General features: G+C 46.1%; 1 protein-coding gene across 2 annotated transcripts in view; it reads left to right on the top strand.

Annotated features, from left to right (window-relative positions):
- ACBD6 (acyl-CoA binding domain containing 6) overlaps window positions 1–3,995 on the top strand; it is a 57,176-nt gene extending 53,181 nt beyond the window's left edge. Inside the window, exons 4-5 of one of the 2 annotated variants that reach the window (XM_029912455.1) lie at window positions 427–509; window positions 3,673–3,995. In XM_029912455.1, coding sequence (XP_029768315.1) covers window positions 427–509; window positions 3,673–3,784 — 195 coding nt within the window. In that variant the 3' untranslated portion in view covers window positions 3,785–3,995. The remainder of the gene's footprint in view (window positions 1–426; window positions 510–3,672) is intronic. The other variant, XM_029912456.1, reaches the window with a different exon arrangement.
- Window positions 3,996–22,908: the final 18,913 nt, after the last annotated feature.

Here is a 22,908-nt window from a genome sequence, read left to right as displayed (position 1 = left end):
GGGGGGGGGGGGGGGCGCAAGGTGGAAGTTTCGCCTAGGGTGCGAAACATCCTTGCACCCGCCCTGCTAGTAACATGACATTACGCTGCCTCCCAAAGGATTAGCACTTCGGTCCTAAGTGGCCAAGGCTGAGAGCGCTGTGCAGGCAGTGGACTCATTCTTGTGAGGAGGGAGGGAGGGAGAGAGAGAGAAGGTGCCTTGTTGTGCCTCTCAGGAGACTCCCTCTGGACTGTGCTCAGAATAGCATTGATTGATTTTTGGAGCCCTGAGATGTAACAGAGATATGAAGCATTTGAGCATGGTGATAGGGAAGAGAGAGGAAGGATCCTAAGGAACCATTCCCCTCCATGCCCTTAAAAAACAAAGTTACAGCATGAGGCATACTGAGTCTGAAAGCCATGTCACTCTACTAATTCTTTCTTTCAGACACCAGAGAAAAGCGGAAAGGAAGGAAAAACTGGGTTTGGAGGCCCAGTTGTCAGCTCGCTGTATCAGGAAGAAACCATCAGGTGACTGTCTCTTCTGGTCTTTTATCACTGATATGTTTTCAGTTTAACTTACTTTAATTTTTCTAAGCATTTTTTTTAACATCAAACAAGTGTGGTGGCAACTCCAGCTGGATAATAAACAACAGAAAAGAACTTTTCAGGTCCATAGTCATTTAAATCAGTAACTGTCTGTATTGCTCCCAGGTACTAACCTTCCCTAGCATGAGATGTAGGAGTGGGAGAATGTCTTCTGCCTTCTATTACACAGCTCAAGAGGGCAATATGTGTTTATCAGTAGTTATCCAAAAAAGTGTTTTTTCAAAATACAATTATTTCTTTGAATAATACTGAATTTGTGTATAGCAATTAAGATTTTATAAGTGGACACTGTACACCTTCATTGGGAAGCCCTGTCTTACATCAAAGTTAAATTCTTCCCTCTCCTGCTTGCATAGCAAAAATGCAGTTATTAAGCAAGAATGGCTGCTGTTTGACAACTAAGATACTTCTGAACTAAAATATAAAACAAAATTAAATGTAAAATAGATGAGAATGAAACATTAAAATTCAGGGTAAACCGGAAAAAAGTCAGCAAATGCAAAATTAAAGGTTCTTACAGTGGTGTTTGCTCTCTCACATTGCAAGCATGTAGTTATGTGTGTTTTCTCTTTCTGTTTTGTTATGTATCTTGCATCATTTTGATCTCAGGAAATCAAAATATAAGTGATCTTTGACTTTCTAAAATATCTCAGTTTCAGTGGGAGGTATTCTAAAGCGTTTAACTGTAACATGGCATTTGTGTGATTTGCAATGAAAAATAACTCATAAATGGATGATTCCAAAGTGCTGTACAGGGCACTGAGCTGGATATTGATAGTGTTGTGTTTGAACAAGCAAACCCACAACAATTTTGCACTCACCGGTAGTTCAAACACTTCCTTGGGCATTGCATCCTATTTTACTGAGAAATGAACAAGCTGGCCAGGACTCCAGGGTTATCTCTCTATTCTTTTCAGAAAGAGCCAACAGATCTTTAACTTCCATTTAGACATTCACCAAAGATGGACAGATGTGACCTTGGTTTGCATATCATCTGAAGAATAGCACTTCTAGATGCTGGCAAACTGCTCTACTTTTGTCTTGTTCTGCCAACATTAAGTCTGAACCCAGTTCCTTGAACTCATGACCACCTGACCTAGAGATAAAAATGCTACTCACTGAGCCACAGTGGCACATTAGACACTTAAACCAACTAGTCAATGCTGGGTGTTGAGCTTCAAGTAGGTTTAACTCCATAACCCTGTCAGAGTAGTAGGCTGCATGGATTACTGCTTCTCTTATTCTCCCCTCTTATTCTTGTGGTTCATCATATATAGTAGTAGTAGAAAATATAATTCTAGTTGGTTTAAGTAGTCTAAATCTCTTTTTGGTACACATGGAGCAATGGGTTTTTTGTTTTTTTCCCCAGGAATACTTCATTCACATAGAATTTACAAATAAATGCAACAATAAATATTTTTCAAATATAAAATTTACCCTGAGGAATGTTTTCTGCAATACATCTAATAATACTAAGCAGCATGCTAGTGGTTGTGCTTCCAGAGTGTTCTTCTTGACCTTTTACAGAATATTTTTATTTCTTGCACACACAAGTTGTACCATTTTAATTATACTGGTATAAAGTGGTACAGCTCCAAGTGTGGACATAGTTATACTGGTATATGTGTGCTCATACCTGTGCATCTTATTTCCCTTTGCATATGGGCATAAATTATCTTGGTACAACCACATTTATAGCAACATCCACACTAGGGATTGTACCAGTATAATTATATTGCATTCATTTTCCTAAGTGACATAGTTATAACAATAAAAAAATTGTGCATAGACCAGGCCTAAGAAAGATGGCAGTGGCATATTAGGCAAGTGAAGACATGGAAGCTTGACCATTGATTTGTATCAAGGTGACACAGTAAAGTGGGGTTGGTACTGGGTAGCATCACCTTGCCTGAGAATTTGAGTGGTTGGGGTTTTTTTGTTTTTTTTTTAGGACATCTTGTATGCGAAGGGGAAGAATCAAAATACATTCTGTAAATTTTCTGTTCCATGGATGCTCCTAGTTCTAGATTCTTATGTCTTGCCCTTGTGTCAAATGTTCAGTGACCAGCCCTGTTTTTAAAATGTGAATGCAATTATACAGTATGGTGAAATTTGTATTTTCCTACTGCACACCAAAGGCAGTAATTTCTTTGCAGTGTTCAATTTCATAGGCAACTATGTGCAGATAATGTGGTGTTTCTCAGTGCAAGACACACAAGCCTATTGTGGAAGAGCTGTAACTGGTTGTGGAGTTGTATGGGGGAAAAGAACAATTTAATGCCCTGATCTAGCAAATACTTAAGCACAAACTTAATTTAAGCACATAAATTAGTGCCATTGACTTTGGTAGGGCTAGTCACATGCTCAAAGCTAAGCACATATGTAAGTATTTGCAGAGTCCTAACATATGAAAAAAAGTCAACTCATGTAGAATATGCATTTTATTGAATCCATCATCATCATCATCATCATCACCACAATATAACTCTCACCAAACTTAGTTTCTGTCTAGCCACAAGAAGCAAAAAAAAATTACAGAATGTCCTACCATATGCTCCCTAGAATTCAGCTGCTGCCAAAGACATAGGGGAAAGGGAAGCTCTGAGCTAGCCAAAAACCAAAGTCAGTGCTTCTTACATAACCAGTATCTAGACTTGTACCCGGAAACAGACTGGGTACCAGTGGAGAATGCAGGTGTTTACTTAAGAGGCAGGTACTGCATTCTGCCCTGTCAGAAGCTTCTGAATGGCCTTCAAAGGTAGTCTTAAATAGAATGTATCACAATAGTCCTGCCTGAGGTGACACAGGCTTGTTTATGTGCCAGGAAACCAGAATAGAGATGAAAAGTTGCAATCTCCATGGTCAAATGCAGATGGTACAAGACACTTCAGGCTATCAAAAACATGTTTTAATAGTTACCAAAGGTAATGAGAATCAGCCTTTCTTTAGGAAAATAGCTAAAAAGAATAAATGCAAAACAAGATTATAATTGGTTATTTTAAATCAGGGTGTCCTGCTTGCTGATTTAAATCATGATTAAAACTTGGGATTTAAAGTGATTTAAATGAACCTACTCTGCCACCAGTATCCCCTTTATCTTCAGAACTATCCAAACAAGCCATCTAGCCTTCATCCAGGACCCTAACTTCGCTAGCATGCTTGGAAAAGAAAGGAATCCAGTTTTAATGAGAAGATAGACGTGTAGCTGAGTATGATAAGCAAATGGCTCTGAAGCCCAAAACCTCACCATCTTGCCAAGCAGCATCCATATATACTCACTGACCAGAAACTGAGTGACAAGATGGAACCCTTCAGGAGTGCTGGAACAATTTTTATAGTTGGGGCACTGAAAGCGGAAACCATGTATTGAGTTGTTAGTACTACTTCAAGCCCGTACCACTGAAGCCCATGGTAGCCTGCATGCAATATCCATATGGGAAAACGAGCTGTTCCCCATCACAACCTTTTGTCTTCTCAAGAAGAAACGAATGGAGCAACAATAAATGAATCCCATTGTGACATTGCACTCCATATGATGTTATGAAAATATGCTAATGGTGTGAATATAATGTAACTGGAATATGCTTCATGCAAAAGGTCTCTTGTAAGGTATCATTATAAAGCTTATAAGCTACTGAGTGTGGTCATCCTATTTTTATATAAGTGTATCATTCTTGTATCTGAAACTAGAAATATGAAATATAACTCTGAGGTCCTATTGTAATTATGTAAAGTGTGAGCCATTAATGGTAGTTTGGAATCTTGATGGCTCCCATCAACTAGGACAATTGGTTGTAAATGGCTCTGTTTACTTGCAAGCCTTCCTGTGAGTCAGGCCAGGAAGAATGGAGGCTGGGGGTCTCACAGAACATGTGACCATGTCACCTGGTACTGGAATCCATCTTAAACTGGGTGCTTTTCCATTTAGAAGGAGGGGTGGGGACCCAGAGAGACAAAAGATTCCCGCCTTTTGCCAAAGCTATATAAGGGGGTGGAACAGAGCAAAGGAGGTTCCAGTCATGAGAAATCCCCTACTTGCCACCTGAGCTGGAGCTAATAAGCTTACCGGGGAAAGGATTGGGCCCAGACTAGGAAGGAGTCCAGTATGTCAAAGAAGCTTATTGGAACATTTCTGAGGGTGAGATTTTATCTGTAATCAGTTTCTTAATGTATTAGGCTTAGACTTGCATATTTTGTTTTATTTTACTTAGTAACTTACTTTGTTCTATCTGTTATTACTTGAAACCACTTAAATCCTACCTTTTATACTTAATAAAATTACTTGCTTATTAATTAACCCAGGGTAAGTGATTAATACCTGGGGCAGAAAACAGTTGTGCATATCTCTCTATCAGTGTTACAGAGGGCGGACAATTTATGACTTTACCCTGTATAAGCTTTATACAGAGTAAAACGGATTCATTTGGGGTTTGGATCCCATTCGGTGTCTGGGTGCTGGAGACAGGAGCACTTCTTAAGCTGTTTTCAGTTAAGTCTGCAGCTTTGGGGTGCGTGTTTAGACCCTGGGTCTGTGATAGAGCAGACTGGCATGTCTGGCTCAACAAGGCAGGGTTCTGGAGGCCAAAACTGGCAGAGAAAACAGGCTCAGAGGTAGTCTCAGTACATCAGGTGACAGTCCCAAGGGGGTCTCTGTGACCGAATCCATCACACCCATCTGCTGTTAAAAGGAGTTGAAGACAAATCAACAGTACTTTGTGATCAGCTGTATCAGAAGCTGTTGAAAGATCTAACAGAATCATCATGGACTAATGTACGTCAACAAAAGGTCATCAGCTAAAGAAATAAAGCCAGTGTTTTCAAAATTGAGTATTTAAAGGTGTGCATCTAAATCCATATTTAAGTGCCTAGTATAGAATCAGGTGTCTAGTTTTAGGCACTCAAGTTTGAAAATGTTGGCCGATATGCAATTGCCTTGTCGTGTCCAGGACTAAAGCCAGACAAGGATGTAAGAAGCTAGAAGAGTTGAGCTGTTGCTGGTGTTGGTTTGTTCCAACTTTCTCAATGATTTGCCTCAAAGGGAAGATTTGAGGCAGAATGGAAAAACAGAAAAATATTAGGCCAAGCCTACGTATACAAACATCAACTGATTTAACTCAGCCAGTTTCTAAACCGATTTAAGAATGTCCACACAAGGAAATTGACTCCTTTATTTAGATCAGTTTAGAAACTGATTCAATTAAACAATGTATTTATATGTGTGTAGATTAGCCCTTAATAACAAAAGTAGGTTTCTTGTGGTAAGGATTAGCTTTTATCTGTTTGGGGGTGGTATTGTCCTCCCGGAGGAGGCATTAATAATCATGTCAATAATGAGCAGGAGTGCCCCCCCAATGTAGAACAGTTGCTGCCACACTACATTGTTGAGATCACAAACCCCCAGGGTAGGAACTGTGTCTCCTTTTCTTTGTTTGTAAATTGCCAGGCACACTTTGGGCATTATAGAAAAATAACACCCATTGTTGAATCGTGATAGAACTGGAAGTTTCCTCTTGAATGAAGAGGAATTTTACATTTTAAATTTTCTGTGATTCCAAACCCTGTGAAATAATATTAGTGATTGTGATGTTTCCTGTCTTCATATAACACAAGCATTATTTCCATCTTCTGTTTTCTAAACTCTCCTTACTAATACAAAATTGAACTCATTTGTCAACAAACAGTTGCAATTGAAGCTTCAGAAGCTTGGTTAATAAACGCTGAAGTAAGTTTGCCTGCTATGTCACCAGCAAAAAATCTTTTATGTAAGATACAAAATGAGGGACCACATCAAAAATACTGTAGAACTGCAAATAATCACTGTACATTTTTTGCTGTTTGATATTTTTTATATCAGCAAAAAGTAATTTACATCTTAGTATTTCCAGCAACAGGTAAGTGGAAGCATTGTCATTGCAGAGACTGGCCAGGAATCTGAAAATAATTTAATGCTGCTATGTGGCTACTTTTTTTCATTTAAAATAAATAGTTCCTCATAGATGTGCAGGCAGGCAACTTAACTTAGTGGCAGATGTGTTTCTTGAGCATTGGTTTTCTCAGATTTCAGTTTCCTGATTCATCATTTCTGAATGAATAAATTAAATTAGAAATACAAGTTTGATAACACTAAAAATCTGTGAACCGAGTTAAATTTGGATTGTAGCGAGGGATATTTAAGAAGGATGCCCTTTTCTAACAAAAATCCCCACCTGGCATGTTCTGAGGGAAAGAGGGGACTTCTGAGCTCTATGTACTTCCTAGGAGGCCCTGATTTAATGGCTTAGGGTATAAGGTTAGGAACTGGACATAGAGCAAGAACTAAAATGTCAGCAAATGATGGGCTACACTTTCTTATCCCCGCCTTCTCCTGTGCAAAGATTTGATAGTCCCCATCATGCTTTGTAGTCCATCTGATGCCACATAAACCATCAGAATTTTATTAATCCCCTGAAGAGAGGCAGCCATCTGGCCCCCACTGTGCTAGACCACACTAGGGCAAAACTGGAATGATTGATGGGCTCTGGAATTGATTAGTTGTTCTGAGAGACAAATGAACTGTTTTGGCAGAAAATACCAGAGGTCACTGCGATGTGGTCAGACACAAAGGCCTGCGGAATTTTAAAGAGTTGCTTCCACCATAGACTTGTAAAGTTGCTATTTCTTCACAATAATGGATTTTGAAAACATCCCAGTGATTTAAGAGTGTGTGTGGTGTTCTTTGGGAATGCGTTAATCTTAACTGATCATAAAACTGTAGAATTAAGTATCAAAATTTGACTGACTGACTGTTCTTGGTTCGTTGGCAATTAAGGGCTCTTATTGGTATGATGTGTGTGCATGCAGAATGGATGCAGCACAGTTGTCTGTCACTCACACAAATGTTGGGCTATAAATTCCCTCTGAAAGAGCTCCTCTGATTGGAGAAAACCAAGCAAGCTGCAGCATGTACAGCCCTATTGCAAATAAGAGCAATTGCTCAGAAACAAAACACCCACCAATTTAGGCAGGCTTTGGGTGTTTTTTTTTTTTTTTTAAACTTAGTGTTGTTTAGACACTCCCCCTTTCATATGACAAATGTTACTTGTAATGAGAATATGGTTTTAAGGCTATTGAACTGACATTTTTGTTGGTTTGCTCTAGGTTTTAGTGCACCCACTTCTGCCCTCCCCAACCCCCCCATATGGCTTGAGTTGATTTTCAAATCTAAGCTAGCAAAGGACATCCTTAGGCCATGGTCCTCTGTCACAGGGAGAAATGATATTGTTAAATGGCAGCCACTGTTTGGGTTTTAAACTGCTGCTTCTCATCCTACAATGCTGCTAATCTACAAAATTGCACGTGCATTTTTGTGAGGGGTGGGGGAATTGGATGACACATGTCTTATTACGTCCGGAATGCTCTCTGAGGACAGCACACTAGTGTGCAGGCAAGTGGGCAACACTTCCCCAGAGGAAACCTGACTCTTCAGAATAAACTTGAGTTATGGATTTATTCAGCCTGTAAAACCTCAGCTGGCATAAATAATTGAGAAAGCAAAGGTTTGTCTGTGGTGTATACCTCGGGGACACATGCCTGCCTCCCTTCCTCCCACCACCTTTTCTTATGAAAATGATCCCAGTTGCACTGATAAATAATAACAACACCAAGCAATTAAAAGCTATGGGTGGCTGGAGAGAGGAGAAAAGGTTCAGTTAATGAGCTTTTCCTCTTCCTGTGCCCAGGAGAGCCTCCAAAGTGATGAGGCGATTAAAGCGAAGAGATAATTATAGATTATGTGAAAATGGGTCCCTTGGGGTGAGAGGGCCTTGACTTAAACAGTAACTGTTGCAAGTGTCTCCTGGCTCCCATGGTCGCCTACCTCTGTGCTTCATTGAGCTTCAGTATGCTCAGCGGCACTGTGCCAAGCAGACAGGCAAAGCCACCTGTTTGCAGCACACAGGCTCTTCCTGGGCAAGGTGGCGTGCTTCAACCAAATCTTTCTGCACAAAGCCATTTTCGATCAATTCACAGAAAGGGGGAAGGACACTGATAGTGATGGAGCATGAGCATCTGTTTGCTGCTTTGTTTTAAAGATGGCCTGCAAAGGCGGAGAAGACTGGGTGTTGCTTTTTCTGATGTAGAAAGGTCTGAAAGCCCTGGAAGAAGAGAAGTTCCATATACTTTTTTTTAACATAAGAAATTTAAGTATTTTCTATTCTTTTTTTTCCCCTGGAAGTCTCTATGGATGACTAGAGAGCCAGTATGAGGAAGTAAAGCAGGGATCTCAAACATGCCGCCCGCAGTGTTATTTGCTGCAGCCCGCCAAGCTCCCCATGCCCCCCGCACCAGAGTTATTTCTTCTTCGAGTGATTGTTCACGTCCATTACACATTAGGTGTGCGCGCGCCGCGTGCACGGACGTTGGAAACTTTTTCCCTCAGCAGCTCCCGTCGGGTCGGCAGGGCCCCCCCCCTCCTGCCAGAGCAGCACCCCGCTCTAGCGTATATATATCCCTGCGGGCCCGACCCTCCCTCAGTTCCTTCTTACCATCCGTGACGGCGTTGGAACAACTCTGTCTCTCGCATGAGAGTGTCCCTTAGTGTTAGTTGTTAGTGTTACTCTTAGCAGTTATCAGTTCTTTAGTAGCTAGTGTTAATCTTAGCAGTTATCAGTTCTTTTAGTAGTAGTTAAGCTCCTTTGTGTTAGGTGTTTGGTCAATCCTGACACCGGCCCTGGGCGGCGGGGCATGCCGCACGCCCAAGGCTTCAAGGCTTGTGCCACGTGCCGCAAGCCTATGCTGATAAGTGATCCCCACGACTCGTGTCTCCGTTGCCTGGGGGAAGCACACCAAAAAGAGCACTGCAAGATCTGTAAGGCCTTCAAGCCCAGGACTAAGAAAGAGAGAGACTTTCGCCTTAAGCAGCTGCTCATGTAGGCTGCATTACAGCCCTCCACTTCGGCACAGCAGGCCGCGGCACCGTCAACTTCGGTGCGGAGTGCCCCGGCATCGGTTCGTGATCCGGCGCCGGCGGGGCATCCTAAGCCTACGGCACCGACACAGCAGGACTGCACCCGGCACCGGTCATCTTCGCCGGCAAAATCGAAGGGCCAACCCAAGGCCCGAGGACGCTCCCCACATAAGAGGGCAGCGCCCGCGAAGACCTCGAGTGCGCCTAAGGGCGTGGCGGCCCCAGGACAGATCCCGGTGCTAGTGGCTCCGGTGCCAAAAGGCCCGTCGAGCCCCGGGATAGGAGCATTGAGTGAGGAGGAAGGGCTGGAGGAGCTTTTGGAACAGCCCTCCACCCCGGACACATTTGAGGCAGCAAAGGACCTCATCGTATTGTCCGCTGAGAGCCCCCTCCAAGCCAAGGATAATCCGCCAAGACTGCCATCCAGAGGCAAGCCGGCAATGGTGCGCCCATCACGGTCACCATCTCGGCACCATTCACGGCGCCGATCCCCGTCGAGCTCCGCCTCGGTGGACTCCCGGCTACCCTCAGCGCAGAGGGCCGCACAGCCTTCGGGCCCGAATAAGCGCCCGGCACCGACCCAGCAGCCCTACTCGAGTAGGCACCAGGACGTGTCAGCCACGCGATCCGCGAAACCGACCACTCGCAGTCGTTCCCGGTCCCGAGGTCACCGGTACTGGTCCAGGTCCAGGTCGGCAAGACGCTACTCCCGGTCCCGGTCACGGAGGCATTTCTCTCTGACCCCGGACTGGCACCATCCCACGGCACCACCGTGGCCATCCAGGTCACCGTCCGTGGTTTCGGAGGCAGACTCGGGCCAGTCCAGCAGATTTACCCACAGGGCACCGACCGGTAGGGAACACGAAGCCGCTTGGCACCCACAGTGGGGCCAGCCAGGACAATGGCCATTCTGGACCCGTTGGGCCTACCACCAGCAAGCCCCTTCGTCCGGGACCTCGAGATCTGGCCCCTCGGGACACCGGTCCCGCTCCCCGCAGGGGCACCCCTCCTCTCGCAAGGAGGCCTACTCGGCACCGAGCCCGGCACCGTCTCAGATACGACAGACCCCAGAGGAGCGTCCAGTCGGTGAGGAGTTTCAGGAAGAGGAGGACGCTCAGAAGGCCCTAACCTCTTCCTCCTCACCAGATGAAGCCATGGCGGGCACGACAGTGTCTGGCCCTCCCCCGATTGACCATCGGGCGCACCAGGAACTGCTCTGCTGAGTAGCCCTCAATCTGGGGTTGCAGGCGGAGGAGACGGTAGAGCAGGAGGACCCCATGGTTGATATTCTAAGCCCGGTAGGCCCCTCCAGGATTGCACTCCCGCTCATAAAATCAGTGCGATCTAACTATAAGACAGTATGGCAAACACCGGCCTCCAGTGCACCAACTGCAAAAGGCGTGGAGAGGAAGTACTTCGCCCCCTCCAAAGGGTTTGACTTCCTCTTTTCTCACCCAACACCCTGTTCGCTGGTTGTCTCGGCGGTCAACGAACGAGAGCGGCATGGCCAGCAAGCCCCAGCCCCCAAGGCCAAGGAGGCAAGGCGCTTGGACTTATTTGGTAGGAAGGTCTACTCGTCCGGGGGCCTCCAGTTGAGGATCACTAACCAACAAGCGATTCTGAACAGACACAATTTCAATTCTTGGGCATCAGTCTCCAAGTTTAAGGACTCCCTGCCCCAGGGCTCACAACCCGAGTTCGCTGCCTTAGTGGACGAAGGGAAGGCAGCAGCCAAAACCTCTCTGCAGCTTCGCTTGACTCCGCGGACGCAGCTGCTAGGACAATTGCGCCAGGAGTGGTGATGAGGCGCTCGGCATGGCTGCAGGCTTCCAGCCTTCCCCCAGAGGTGCCAAACACCTTGCAGGACCTCCCGTTCGAGGGGTCAGGCTTGTTCTCAGACCAGACGGATGCCAGATTACATAGCCTCAAAGACTCTCGAGCAACCCTCAAGTCGTTGGGAATGCACACCCCAGTGACTCAGAGGAAACCCTTTAAGCCCCAACCACCGCAGAGGCAGTACCACCCTCGTCCTAGACAGGAACCGTACCGCAGAAGGGGCAGGGACAACAGGCATAGACGGGACAACACGAACCAGGGCCAAAGCCAAGGCCAAGGCAAGCCACAGCTGGGAAATAAGCAAGGGTTTTGAAGCTGCGATCGAGGACAGCGTACCGACCCTTATACCGGATCCTCCCCTATGTTTCAGGGACCGCTTGTCCCATTTCTACCGTGCTTGGTCCCGTATAACATCGGACCGCTGGGTCCTTCGCACGGTGGAGGCGGGATACACCCTTCAGTTCTCCTCGCCTCCTCCCTCCCACCCCCCATCCCCGTCCCTCTTCAGGGACCCCTCTCACGAGCAACTCCTTATGCAGGAGGTGAGGGCCCTCCTCAAAGTAGGAGTGGTGGAAGAGGTCCCTCCGGACCTAAGAGGGAAAGGGTTTTACTCCAGATATTTCCTTATTCCCAAAGCAAAAGGGGGCCTCCGTCCTATTTTGGACCTGTGCAAACTAAACAAATTTTTGGTCAAGGCACGTTTTCGTATGGTCTCCCTTGGTGCTATTATCCCATCCCTGGATCCAGGGGATTGGTACGCTGCCCTCGATATGAAAGATGCGTACTTTTACATCGCCATCCGCCCTGCCCACCAGCGGTTCCTGCGCTTCACCATCAACCAACACCATTTCCAGTTCGCGGTCTTACCCTTCGGCCTAGCAACGGCCCCGCGAGTGTTCACGAAATGCATGTCCATGGTGGCAGCCTTTCTTCGAAAAAGAAAGATGCGGGTATACCCGTACTTGGACGATTGGCTCCTCGCGGGCAGGTCGGAGGATGAGGTCCGCTCCCACCTGGCACTGGCGTTACAGGTGTTCCGCAAGCTCGGCCTACTGGTCAATGTACCCAAGTCCTCACTGATCCCCACGCAGAGACTGGATTTCATAGGAGCAGTCCTGGACTCGGTGGAGGCACGGGCAAGTCTTCCAGTTTCCAGGTTCCTGGCCATTCAAAAGGTCGTAAGCTCCGTCCAACAGTTTCCCACGACCACGGCCAGATGCTGTATGCAACTCCTGGGGCACGTGGCAGCTTGCACACACGTAGTCAGACATGCCCGCCTGAGACTCAGACCGTTACAGCTGTGGCTAGCCCAAACGTATCGCCCCAACAGAGACCCCTTGGATCTAGTAGTGACAATCCCAGCTTGGGTATCGAACTCCCTCCGCTGGTGGCTCGATCAGCAGCAAGTTTGCGAAGGGGTCCCTTTCGCCACACCACAACCCACCCTGACGTTAGTGACAGATGTGTCGGACTTGGGTTGGGGGGGCGCACCTAGGGGACCTGCGGACCCAGGGCTTATGGTCCAGGGAAGAAAGGTTGCTCCACATCAATCTGAAGGAGCTAAGGGCAGTTCACCTTGCCTGCAAGACCTTTCACGCTACCATAGAAGGCCACAGCGTGTCAGTTCTGATGGACAACACTACCGCCATGTTCTACATAAACAAGCAGGGCGGGTCCCGATCCTCTCCCCTCTGTCACGAGGCTCTCCTCCTATGGGACTTCTGTATAGCCCATTCAGTCCAACTACTGGCAGCGTATCTCCCAGGGGTCCAAAACGGGTTAGCAGACCGCCTCAGCAGGTCGTACCACATGCACGAATGGACGCTGAGAAAGGACGTCCTGCATTCAATCTTCCAGATGTGGGGGTTTCCCCAGGCGGATCTCTTCGCCACCAAGGACAACAGCCAATGCCCTCAGTTTTGTTCATTCCAGAACCAAAGCCCGGGGTCATTGGTAGATGCCTTCGCGATTCAGTGGGGCGGGAGCCTGAGGTATGCCTTCCCACCATTCCCGCTCATCCACAGGGTCCTGCTCAAGACCCGCAGGGACAAGGCGACAGTCATCCTCATCGCACCGGCGTGGCCACGCCAGCATTGGTTCACGACCCTGCTGGAACTGTCATTGACCGCCCCAATTACCCTACCCCTCCATCGCGACCTCGTCACGCAGGACCGGGGTCGCCTACTCCACCCGAACCTACCGTCGCTACATCTCACGGCGTGGTATCTCTCTGGCTAAACGATACGGAGCATAGGTGCTCCCACCAGGTCCAGCAAATTCTTCTTGGTAGCAGGAAGCCCTCCACAAGAGCGACCTACCTTGCCAAATGGAAGAGATTCTCCATCTGGTGTGAGCGTAATCTCATACAGCCTCTCCGGGCCTCCATCCCATCAATACTGGACTACTTGCTGCACCTCAAACATCAAGGGCTCGCCCCCGCCTCAATTAAAGTGCATCTGGCCGCCATATCGGCGTTCCACCCGGGAGAGTTGGGGGGCTCGGTATTCTCCAACCCCACAGTAGTTCGATTCCTCAAGGGGCTGGAGAGGGTGTTTCCCTACTCGCGCCCGCCGGTCCCTGCATGGAACCTTAACCTGGTCCTAACTAAACTCATGGGACCGCCCTTTGAACCCCTAGCCTCTTGCTCCCTCATGCACCTCTCATGGAAGGTAGCGTTTCTGGTGGCCAGTACATCGGCTAGGAGGGTATCGGAATTGAGAGCCATCACTTTGGAACCCCCATATAGTTTTTTATAAGGATAAGGTGCAACTGAGGCCACACCCCAAGTTCCTTCCTAAGGTGGTCACACCATTTCATATGGGGCAGGACGTTTGTTTACCCGTGTTCTTCCCTAAGCCCCATACGGACCTAAGCCACCGTAGCCTGCATACCCTCGATGTCCGTAGAGCCTTGGCTTTCTATCTGGAACGGACCAGGCCATTCTGCAAGTCGACACAACTGTTCGTTGCCATTGTGGAGAGAATGAAAGGCCAGCCTATCTCGGCTCAACGCTTGTCAGCGTGGATTGTGCTTTGCATCCGCACATGCTATGAGCTCGCCAACGTACCAGCCCCGGCGATCAGGGTTCACTCAACTAGGGCCCAAGCGTCCTCGGCGGCTTTCTTGGCGCAGGTTCCACTCCAGGAAATCTGTAAAGTGGCCACCTGGTCGTCGGTACATACATTCACAGCCCATTATGCAATCCATCACCAGACCAGAGAGGACGCGGTGGTCGGCAGGGCTGTGCTTCAATCATTTGTTCCTTGACTCCCACCCTCATCCAATGGTAAGCTTGTGAGTCACCCTAATGTGTAATGGACGTGAACAATCACTCGAAGAAAAAACGGTTACCTACCTTCTGTAACTGTTGTTCTTTGAGATGTGTTGTTCACGTCCATTACACTCCCCACCCTCCTTCCCCTCTGTCGTAGTCTCCGGCAAGAAGGAACTGAGGGAGGGTCGGGCCCGTAGGGATATATATATATGCTAGAGTGGGGCACCGCTCTGGCGGGGGGGTCCCTGCCGACCCGATGGGAGCCGCTGAGGGAAAAAGTTTCCGACGTCTGTGCACGCAGCGCGCGCACACCTAATGTGTAATGGATGTGAACAACACATCTCAAAGAACAACAGTTACAGAAGGTAGGTAACTGTTTTTTCCTGCGGCTGCCAAGTTCCCCCCTCCCCCTCCAGCGTGCTGCGTCCCTGCTTCTCTGTCTATGTCCAGGCGCTTCCCACCGCCCAACAGCTGTTAGGCGGTGCTTAGCACTTTCCAGGAGGGGGGGAGGTGCGGGGAGCTGTGCGCTCAGGGGAGGAGGCGGAGAAGAGGCGGGGCAGGAGTGGGGATTTGGGGAAGGGATTGGAATAGGGGCAAGGAGGGGGTGGAGTTGGGGTGGGGACTTTGGGGAAGGGGTTGGAATGGGGGCGGGGCAGGGGTGAGAAGAGGCGGGGCAGGGCCTCGTGGAAGGGGTGGAGTGGGGGCGGAGCCGGGGGCAGCAGGGAGTGGGGACTTTTGTACCTTTATATGAAAAGGTGTCAGTAATGTGGCCCTCCGGCCAATGTTACTAGTCCTCATGTGGCCCTCGTCGTGATTTGAGTTTGAGATTCCCTGAAGTAAAGCCTGGTTAATTGACAGCAAATTATTTTTATTCAAGCTCTGTCAAAAATCTTTGGTTTAACAGCTGTTTAATTCAAATACCTTATAAGAGTTGGAAGAAAAGATCTGCTTAAGGGTACGTCTTCACTAGCAACGTTAAAGCGCTGCCACGGCAGTGCTTTAATGTGGCTGTGTAGTTGCGGCACCAGCCTGTGAGAGAGCTCTCCCAGCGCTGTAAAAAAACCACCCCCATGAGGGGAGTAGCTACCAGCTACTGTCTACACTGTCACTTTACAGCGCTGAAACATGCAGCGCTCAGGGGAGGTTTTTTTCACACTCCTGAACAAGAACGTTGCAGCGCTGTAAAATGGCAGTGTAGACAAGGCCTAAGATTCAGTTGACCTGTCACATCCTTTCTTTTAAAAGCTGAGGAAGTTCCCACGCCACATCTACTGCCTCCAGTGAAGATTAGACTTGACATTCCTGGTACTTCTAAGGTGGTGTGGTAGTGGGAGTGGAGTGTGGAAAAACACCTTTTTTTCTTTTTTCGATAGTGTATGTAGGAGGGTTGGGGGGAGAAACTCTTTGGAGCTTCCTTTGTCCATCATAAGGAAACAAAAAAGGGCACAACTTTGCAGTCAACTTTAAACAGACACTGGCTCCAGCTGACCTTTATTGGATCAGTAATATTAGAAGATGACTAACATTATAGAAATAATCTACAGAGGGAAGCAAAACTACAGCTCCCATTTCACAGCTTTCCTATCTCTTCTGCACCTTTTCAGTAATAAGCAATGTGCATTTCTATGAACTAGAGTTTTGTGATCTTTACTGTTTGTAGGTATCTTAAATTAAGTGTTATCTGTCAGCTTTTGTAATTTAATGTGGGTGAAAGGTGTCCGATTGACAGAGGTAGTGTTTTAAATCTTCCATTTATCATCAGTACCACTCAGGCAGCAACAGTGCAATGTTTCCCACCATACTCTGCTCATATGCTTTGCTTCTCAACTGACCTGTAGGCTCCATGCCTATTTCTTGACGCCTCTGCTGAATCTGCCACCAAGGGTATCAGTGTCATTTGTGGACTGTACAGATATCGACTAGGGATTGAACTGAACATAGCTACTCCTTTCACACATTCTCTCAAACACTACTATTTTTCAGTAAAAATAAATAATCAGGAAAAAGCCAAACCCTCACCATTCCAACTCTCCCCACCTGGAGCTCCCGTTGTGTATCCCATCCCTTATCTGTGTCTTGTACAACCTTGAGCATCATATCAGCACGTAACAAATTAATAATACCAGTCTTCATCTGCATTTGGTTCAAGCCATGGAGGTGAGAGCCTCTGGTTTCCATTATTGATCCCTCAAGAACCCAATTTCTCTAAAGCCAAAACCTCTTTTGGGTTCTTTCCTTTTTTTTAATTTGGTGTCATAGAATCATAGAATATCAGGGTTGTGTCAAGGCTACTTCCCCACTCTGAACTTTAGGGAACAGATGTGGGGGCCTGCATGAAAACTTCTAAGCTTAACTACCAGCTTAGATCTGGTCCGCTGCCACCACTCCCAATGTGCTAAATTCCCTTCCCTGGGTAGCCTTGAGAGACTCTTCACCAATTCCCTGGTGAATACAGATCCAAACCCCTTGGATCTTAAAACAAGGAGAAATTAACCATCCCCCCTCCTTTCTCCCACCAACTCCTGGTGGATCAAGATTCAACCCCTTTGGATCTAAAAACAAGGAAAAATCAATCGGGTTCTTAAAAAGAAGGCTTTTAATTAAAGAAAAAGGTAAAAATCATCTCTGTAAAATCAGGATGAGAAATAACTTTACAGGGTAATCAAACTTAAAGAGCCCAGAGGACCCCCCTCTAGCCTTAGGTTCAAAGTTACAGCAAACAGAGGTAAACACCCTAGTAAAAGGTACATTTACAAGTTGAGAAAACAAAGATAAAACTAACACGCCTTGCCTGGCTGTTTACTTACAAGTTTGAAATATGAGAGACTTGTTCAGAAAGATTTGGAGAGCCTGGATTGATGTCTGGTCCCTCTTAGTCTGAAGAGCGAACGACCACCAAAACAAAGAGCACAAACAAAAACCTTCCCCCCACCAAGATTTGAAAGTATCTTGTCCCCTTATTGGTCCTTTGGGTCAGGTGTCAGCCAGGTTACCTGAGCTTCTTAACCCTTTACAGGTAAAAGGATTTTGGAGTCTCTGGCCAGGAGGGATTTTATAGTATTGTACACAGGAGGGCTGTTACCCTTCCCTTTATAGTTATGACAGGTTGGAAGGGACCTCAGGAGGTCATCTAGTCCAACCCCCTGCTCAAAGCAGGACCAATTCCCAACTAAATCATCCCAGCCAGGGCTTTGTCAAGCCTGACCTTAAAAACCTCTAAGGAAGGAGATTCCACCACCTCCCTAGGTAACCCATTTCAGTGCTTCACCACCCTCCTAGTGAAAAAGTTTTTCCTAATATCCAACCTAAACCTCCCCCACTGCAACTTGAGACCATTACTCCTTGTTCTCTCATCTGATACCACTGAGAACAGTCTAGATCCATCCTCTTTGGAACCCCCTTTCAGGTAGTTGAAAACAGCTATCAAATCCCCCCCCATTCTTCTCTTCTGCAGACTAAACAATCCCAGTTCCCTCAGGCTCTCCTCATAAGTCATGTGCTTCAGCTCCCTAATCATTTTTGTTGCCCTCCGCTGGACTCTTTCCAATTTTTCCACATCTTTCTTGTAGTGTGGTTCCCAAAACTGGACACAGTACTCCAGATGAGGCCTCACCAATGTCGAATAGAGGGGAATGATCACGTCCCTCGATCTGCTGGCAATGCCCCTACTTATACAGCCCAAAATGCCATTAGCCTTCTTGGCAACAAGGGCACACTGTTGACTCATATCCAGCTTCTCGTCCACTGTAACTCCTAGGTCCTTTTCTGCAGAACTGCTTCCTAGCCAGCCGGTCCCTAGTCTGTAACAGTGAATGGGATTCTTCTGTCCTAAGTGCAGGACTCTGCACTTGTCCTTGTTGAACCTCATCAGGTTTCTTTTGGCCCAATCCTGTAATTTATCTAGGTCCCTCTGTATCCTATCCCTACCCTCCAGCGTGTCTACCACTCCCAGTTTAGTGTCATCTGCGAACTTGCTGAGAGTGCAGTCCACGCCATCCTCCAGATCATTAATGAAGATATTGAACAAAACCGTCCCCAGGACCGACCCTTGGGGCACTCCGCTTGAAATGGGCTGCCAACTAGACATGGAGCCATTGATCACTACCCGTTGAGCCCGACAATCTAGCCAGCTTTCTATCCACCTTATAGTCCATTCATCCAGCCCATATTTCTTTAACTTGCTGGCAAGAATACTGTGGGAGACCGTATCAAAGGCTTTCCTAAAGTCAAGGAATAACACGTCCACTGCTTTCCCCTCATCCACAGAGCCAGTTATCTCCTCATAGAAGGCAATTAGGTTAGTCAGGCATGACTTGCCCTTGGTGAATCCATGCTGACTGTTCCTGATCACTTTCTTCTTCTCTAAGTGCTTCAGAATTGATTCCTTGAGGACCTGCTCCATGATTTTTCCAGGGACTGAGGTGAGGCTGACTGGCCTGTAGTTCCCCGGATCCTCCTCCTTCCCTTTTTTAAAGATGGGCACTACGTTAGCCTTTTTCCAGTCATCCGGGACCTCCCCCTTCCTGTATATGTGAAAACATATAAGCACATGAGGGGTTAGATCTACTTTTCTCATGTCTGAGATGCATAGGAAATAAAATAATTACATAAAGACTTAAGATGTCTTCATTGGGACTAATACACACTTTCCTTCCATCCATCTATCTGAATCGGGCTTTTAGCAATTTTGAGCATTCATTTGTAGAATATTTTTGGGTGGGTGGAGAGCTCAAATTATTTTTGGCAAATTCAAGTGGAAATGCTAAATTTCAAAAGGGCATGACTACATGGGAAATTGACTAGCATAGCTATTCCAGAATAACTATTCCACTATAGCAATTCCAGAATAATTCCCCAATGTGGACACTCTTCCAAAATAAGTGACTTTATTCTGGAATAAGTGTCATCCATACAGGGAAATTATTCTGGAATAGCTAAATCATACAGGACTAACTATCATGGAATAGCAGCAAAGAGTCCTGTGGCACCTTATAGACTAACAGTCTGTTAGTCTATAAGGTGCCACAGGACTCTTTGCTGCTTTTACAGATCCAGACTAACACGGCTACCCCTTTGATACTATCATGGAATAATTATTCTGGAATAGCTATGCCAGTCAGTTGCCCCTGTGTAGGTAGACAAGGCCCAAGCATCCTTGGGAGAGAGTTGTAGATCTTATTGGGAAGTTGCTCTGGGCTGGTCTATACTAGAAAGTTTTGCCAGTTGCATCCACACTAAGGGGTTTATATGGGTATAGCAGTACTTATATTGGTAAAGCTTATGCCTTTTGGGAATCAGCATAAGCTGTACTGGTATAAAGATTGTCACCTTTTACCACACTAGAGCTTATACTGGTAAAAGGTGACAATCCTCAATAACACAGCTATATCAGTATAACTTTTCTATATATATATACTATATATATACTCTCTTGTATAAAAAAATAATATACTTGGATTTCTTTTCTGTGAACCAAAGAGAAAATCTGCTGATAGAGCCAAAATGTTAAACATTAATGGTGCCTTTCTCTTAATCAAGTGAAAATATAAAAAGTGTATAGCTGCTATTCAGCCATCAATAGGAATTTTTTAGAAGTTGAGCATTAATGATTGTATCTAATGAAGCAGTGGTTATTGCTTGGGAGTTTGTGTTTAGCATACAGGCTAGTACTCTGAAGACTATTCATCTAAGACCTGATCAGAAGTCAGAGGAGTATCTTTTAACATTCCCAAATACCAGTCCTATAGATGAACTATCAGACCTTGAACCTTTCTAGTCAACAACAGTGTGCCATGCATCCAAGATAGAGGAAAGGATTCTTTGCATGCAAAGCAGAGGAGTGAGATACCAAAAAGGCAATGTTCAAAGTGAGCCGGAGGTCAGAGGAAGTGAGTCCTGGCACTTTTTCTACAGCAGGAGCTCAGGATCAGCGCTTTCTTTTTTTAACTGCTTCATTGGCATGGAGGGAGCAAAAAGAAATTGTGAGCTGAGGAACAAGGAACAAAGCATAATTCACAACAAAGTACAAAAAGACAAAAAAGTAAAGTAAAAATTGCTTCCTTGGAGCTCTGCTTGTTCTGCATTGACCATACTTATTTCAGCATGTCAGTTAGTTGCCCCGGAGTTCAGAGCTGTAGTATATGGCATTAGAATTTCTCTGTATTTTCATTTCTTTTTGGGAGACAAGATGGGTGAGATGATATCTTTTATTGGACCAACTTCTGTTGGTGACAGAGACTTCTGTTGGTGAGAGAGAAAGCTTGTCTCTCTCACCAACAGAAGTTGGTCCAGTGAAACATATTACCTCCCCCAACTTGTCTTTCCAATATCCTGGCACGGACACGGCTACAATTACACTGCATACATTTCTTTTGGAGCACAGGTCAGAAGACACGAGTTTCAGGTGTTTCTTTTAGTGTCTCATTGGACTATAATGCAGATACATTTTATTTTTTATTTTACTTTATTATTGGTCATTGGTCTTCCAAGAGATAGCAATCAGTGCACTGCTCACAGATAAACTAAGAACTGTTGCATTCTGACACCATGGGATCATTCTTCCTGAAGCTGTCTTATGATAACGGGAAGATCTTCTGTTCTGCTATAGTGGCACCCAAACTAATGAACTCCCCATTGGCTATGACCTGACCCCAGCAAGTTCTCCATTCCCATAAAGAGCTTCCTTTGAGACAAAGCTGTGTTTGCCTTCTACTGCTCTTTCTCTAGATGAACCGTATACTGCAGCAGTAATCAAACTAATTAACTGGAAATTAGGGATGTATAATGGAAAATCTAACCAGCTCCTTTTATTAACTCTTGCAGCACTGTCAATCATCCTGTAGTAGAGGCAGGTTACTTTGGCCTGGTCAACAAATAGATTTCAGTTAGGGCTGTGATTTTTATTTTTTTTAACCAAACTAGCTATACAGATACACTCCTTCTAGTGTGGACACAGTTGTACTGGTATAAAAGTGCTTATTCTAGTATAAGCTTATTCTCCTTTCCATAGGCTATGTCCTCACTGCGGGGGGGGGGAGAGTCGATTTAAGATAAGCAAATTCAGCTACGCGAATAGCGTAGCTGAATTCGACGTATCCGAGCCAACTTACCCCGCTGTGAGGACGGCGGCAAATCGACCTCCGCGGCTCCCCCGTCGACGGCGCTTACTCCTACCTGCGCTGGTGGAGTACAAGTGTCGATTCGGGGATCGATTGTCGGGTCCCGACGAGACGCGATAATTCGATCCCTGAGAGATCGATTTCTACCCGCCGATTCAGGCGGGTAGTGAAGACGTAGCCATACTGGCATAACTGCGTTCACACTAGGGGCTTGTACTGGTATAGATAAAGTGTGTAGACAAGGCCTTTGTGAGATCCTTGAAGTGTCACAAGGGCTCTGACTACCGGTATTTCTTTTGTGAGTCTATGAATGATCACTCTGGCTAACCGCATTTACACTGCTATGTATTTGCAAGATTGACACAAAGCTCGACTGTGTTCTCAGATCAGTGGCTCTGGTTGAAACTAGCTGATGCCCAGCTTCTGTGACAGAAAGCAGATGCACATTCACTCAGGCCTGTTCGCGTGCAGGGGAATCTGCAAGTTAAGGTGCTGCAGGTATTTGAGTTATAAATAGATCTTTAAATGATAGGAGTGATACAGTGGCCTGTTACAACACGTTAAGCCTTCTGTTCTTACCAGCCAATATGAAACAGTATTGCTAACAGAGTTAACAAGACATTTTACAGCCCCTTATGGCAGCATGGAAGAGCTTTATGATGTCCTGCAGTAAGGTGCGCATGATGGAGGTTGACAAATGGGCCTTCAGCGTGCATTGGACTTAAGGCAATAAATGTTCATAATCATGGCTTGGGATTTACCTGGGCAACTCCCATTGTACGTCAGTGGAATTTGCAGGGTGAAATATGAAGTCTTTGCATATCACTTTGAAACGTTTCCCCAAAGAATGTGTGACCGCAACTTTAAATAATGTGTCAGCAAAGCTGCCCAAGGAATGGCCTCATTTTGGGTCACAAAGTCAGTCCCTATTCCTAGAGCCCTGCGTGGATACAAAATTTGTATATGCATCCGATCTGCAAAAATGGTCCACGGGTGCAAATATCAGCAGATATACAGTGGATATCCGCAGACTTTCAGGGCTCTACCTATTCTGCATGCAGGGCCGGCTCTGGCTTTTTTGCCGCCCGAAGCAAAAAAAAACAAAAAAAACCAACCAAACAAAAATACTGCGGGGGGCCGGAGCGGCGA

Source organism: Terrapene carolina, unplaced genomic scaffold (assembly GCF_002925995.2).
Source record: "Terrapene carolina triunguis isolate 2854851 unplaced genomic scaffold, T_m_triunguis-2.0 Scaffold212, whole genome shotgun sequence".
Lineage (NCBI taxonomy): Eukaryota > Metazoa > Chordata > Testudines > Emydidae > Terrapene > Terrapene triunguis.
Note: the sequence above shows the minus strand (reverse complement) of the source record. Positions and strands in the feature narration are given on the sequence as shown.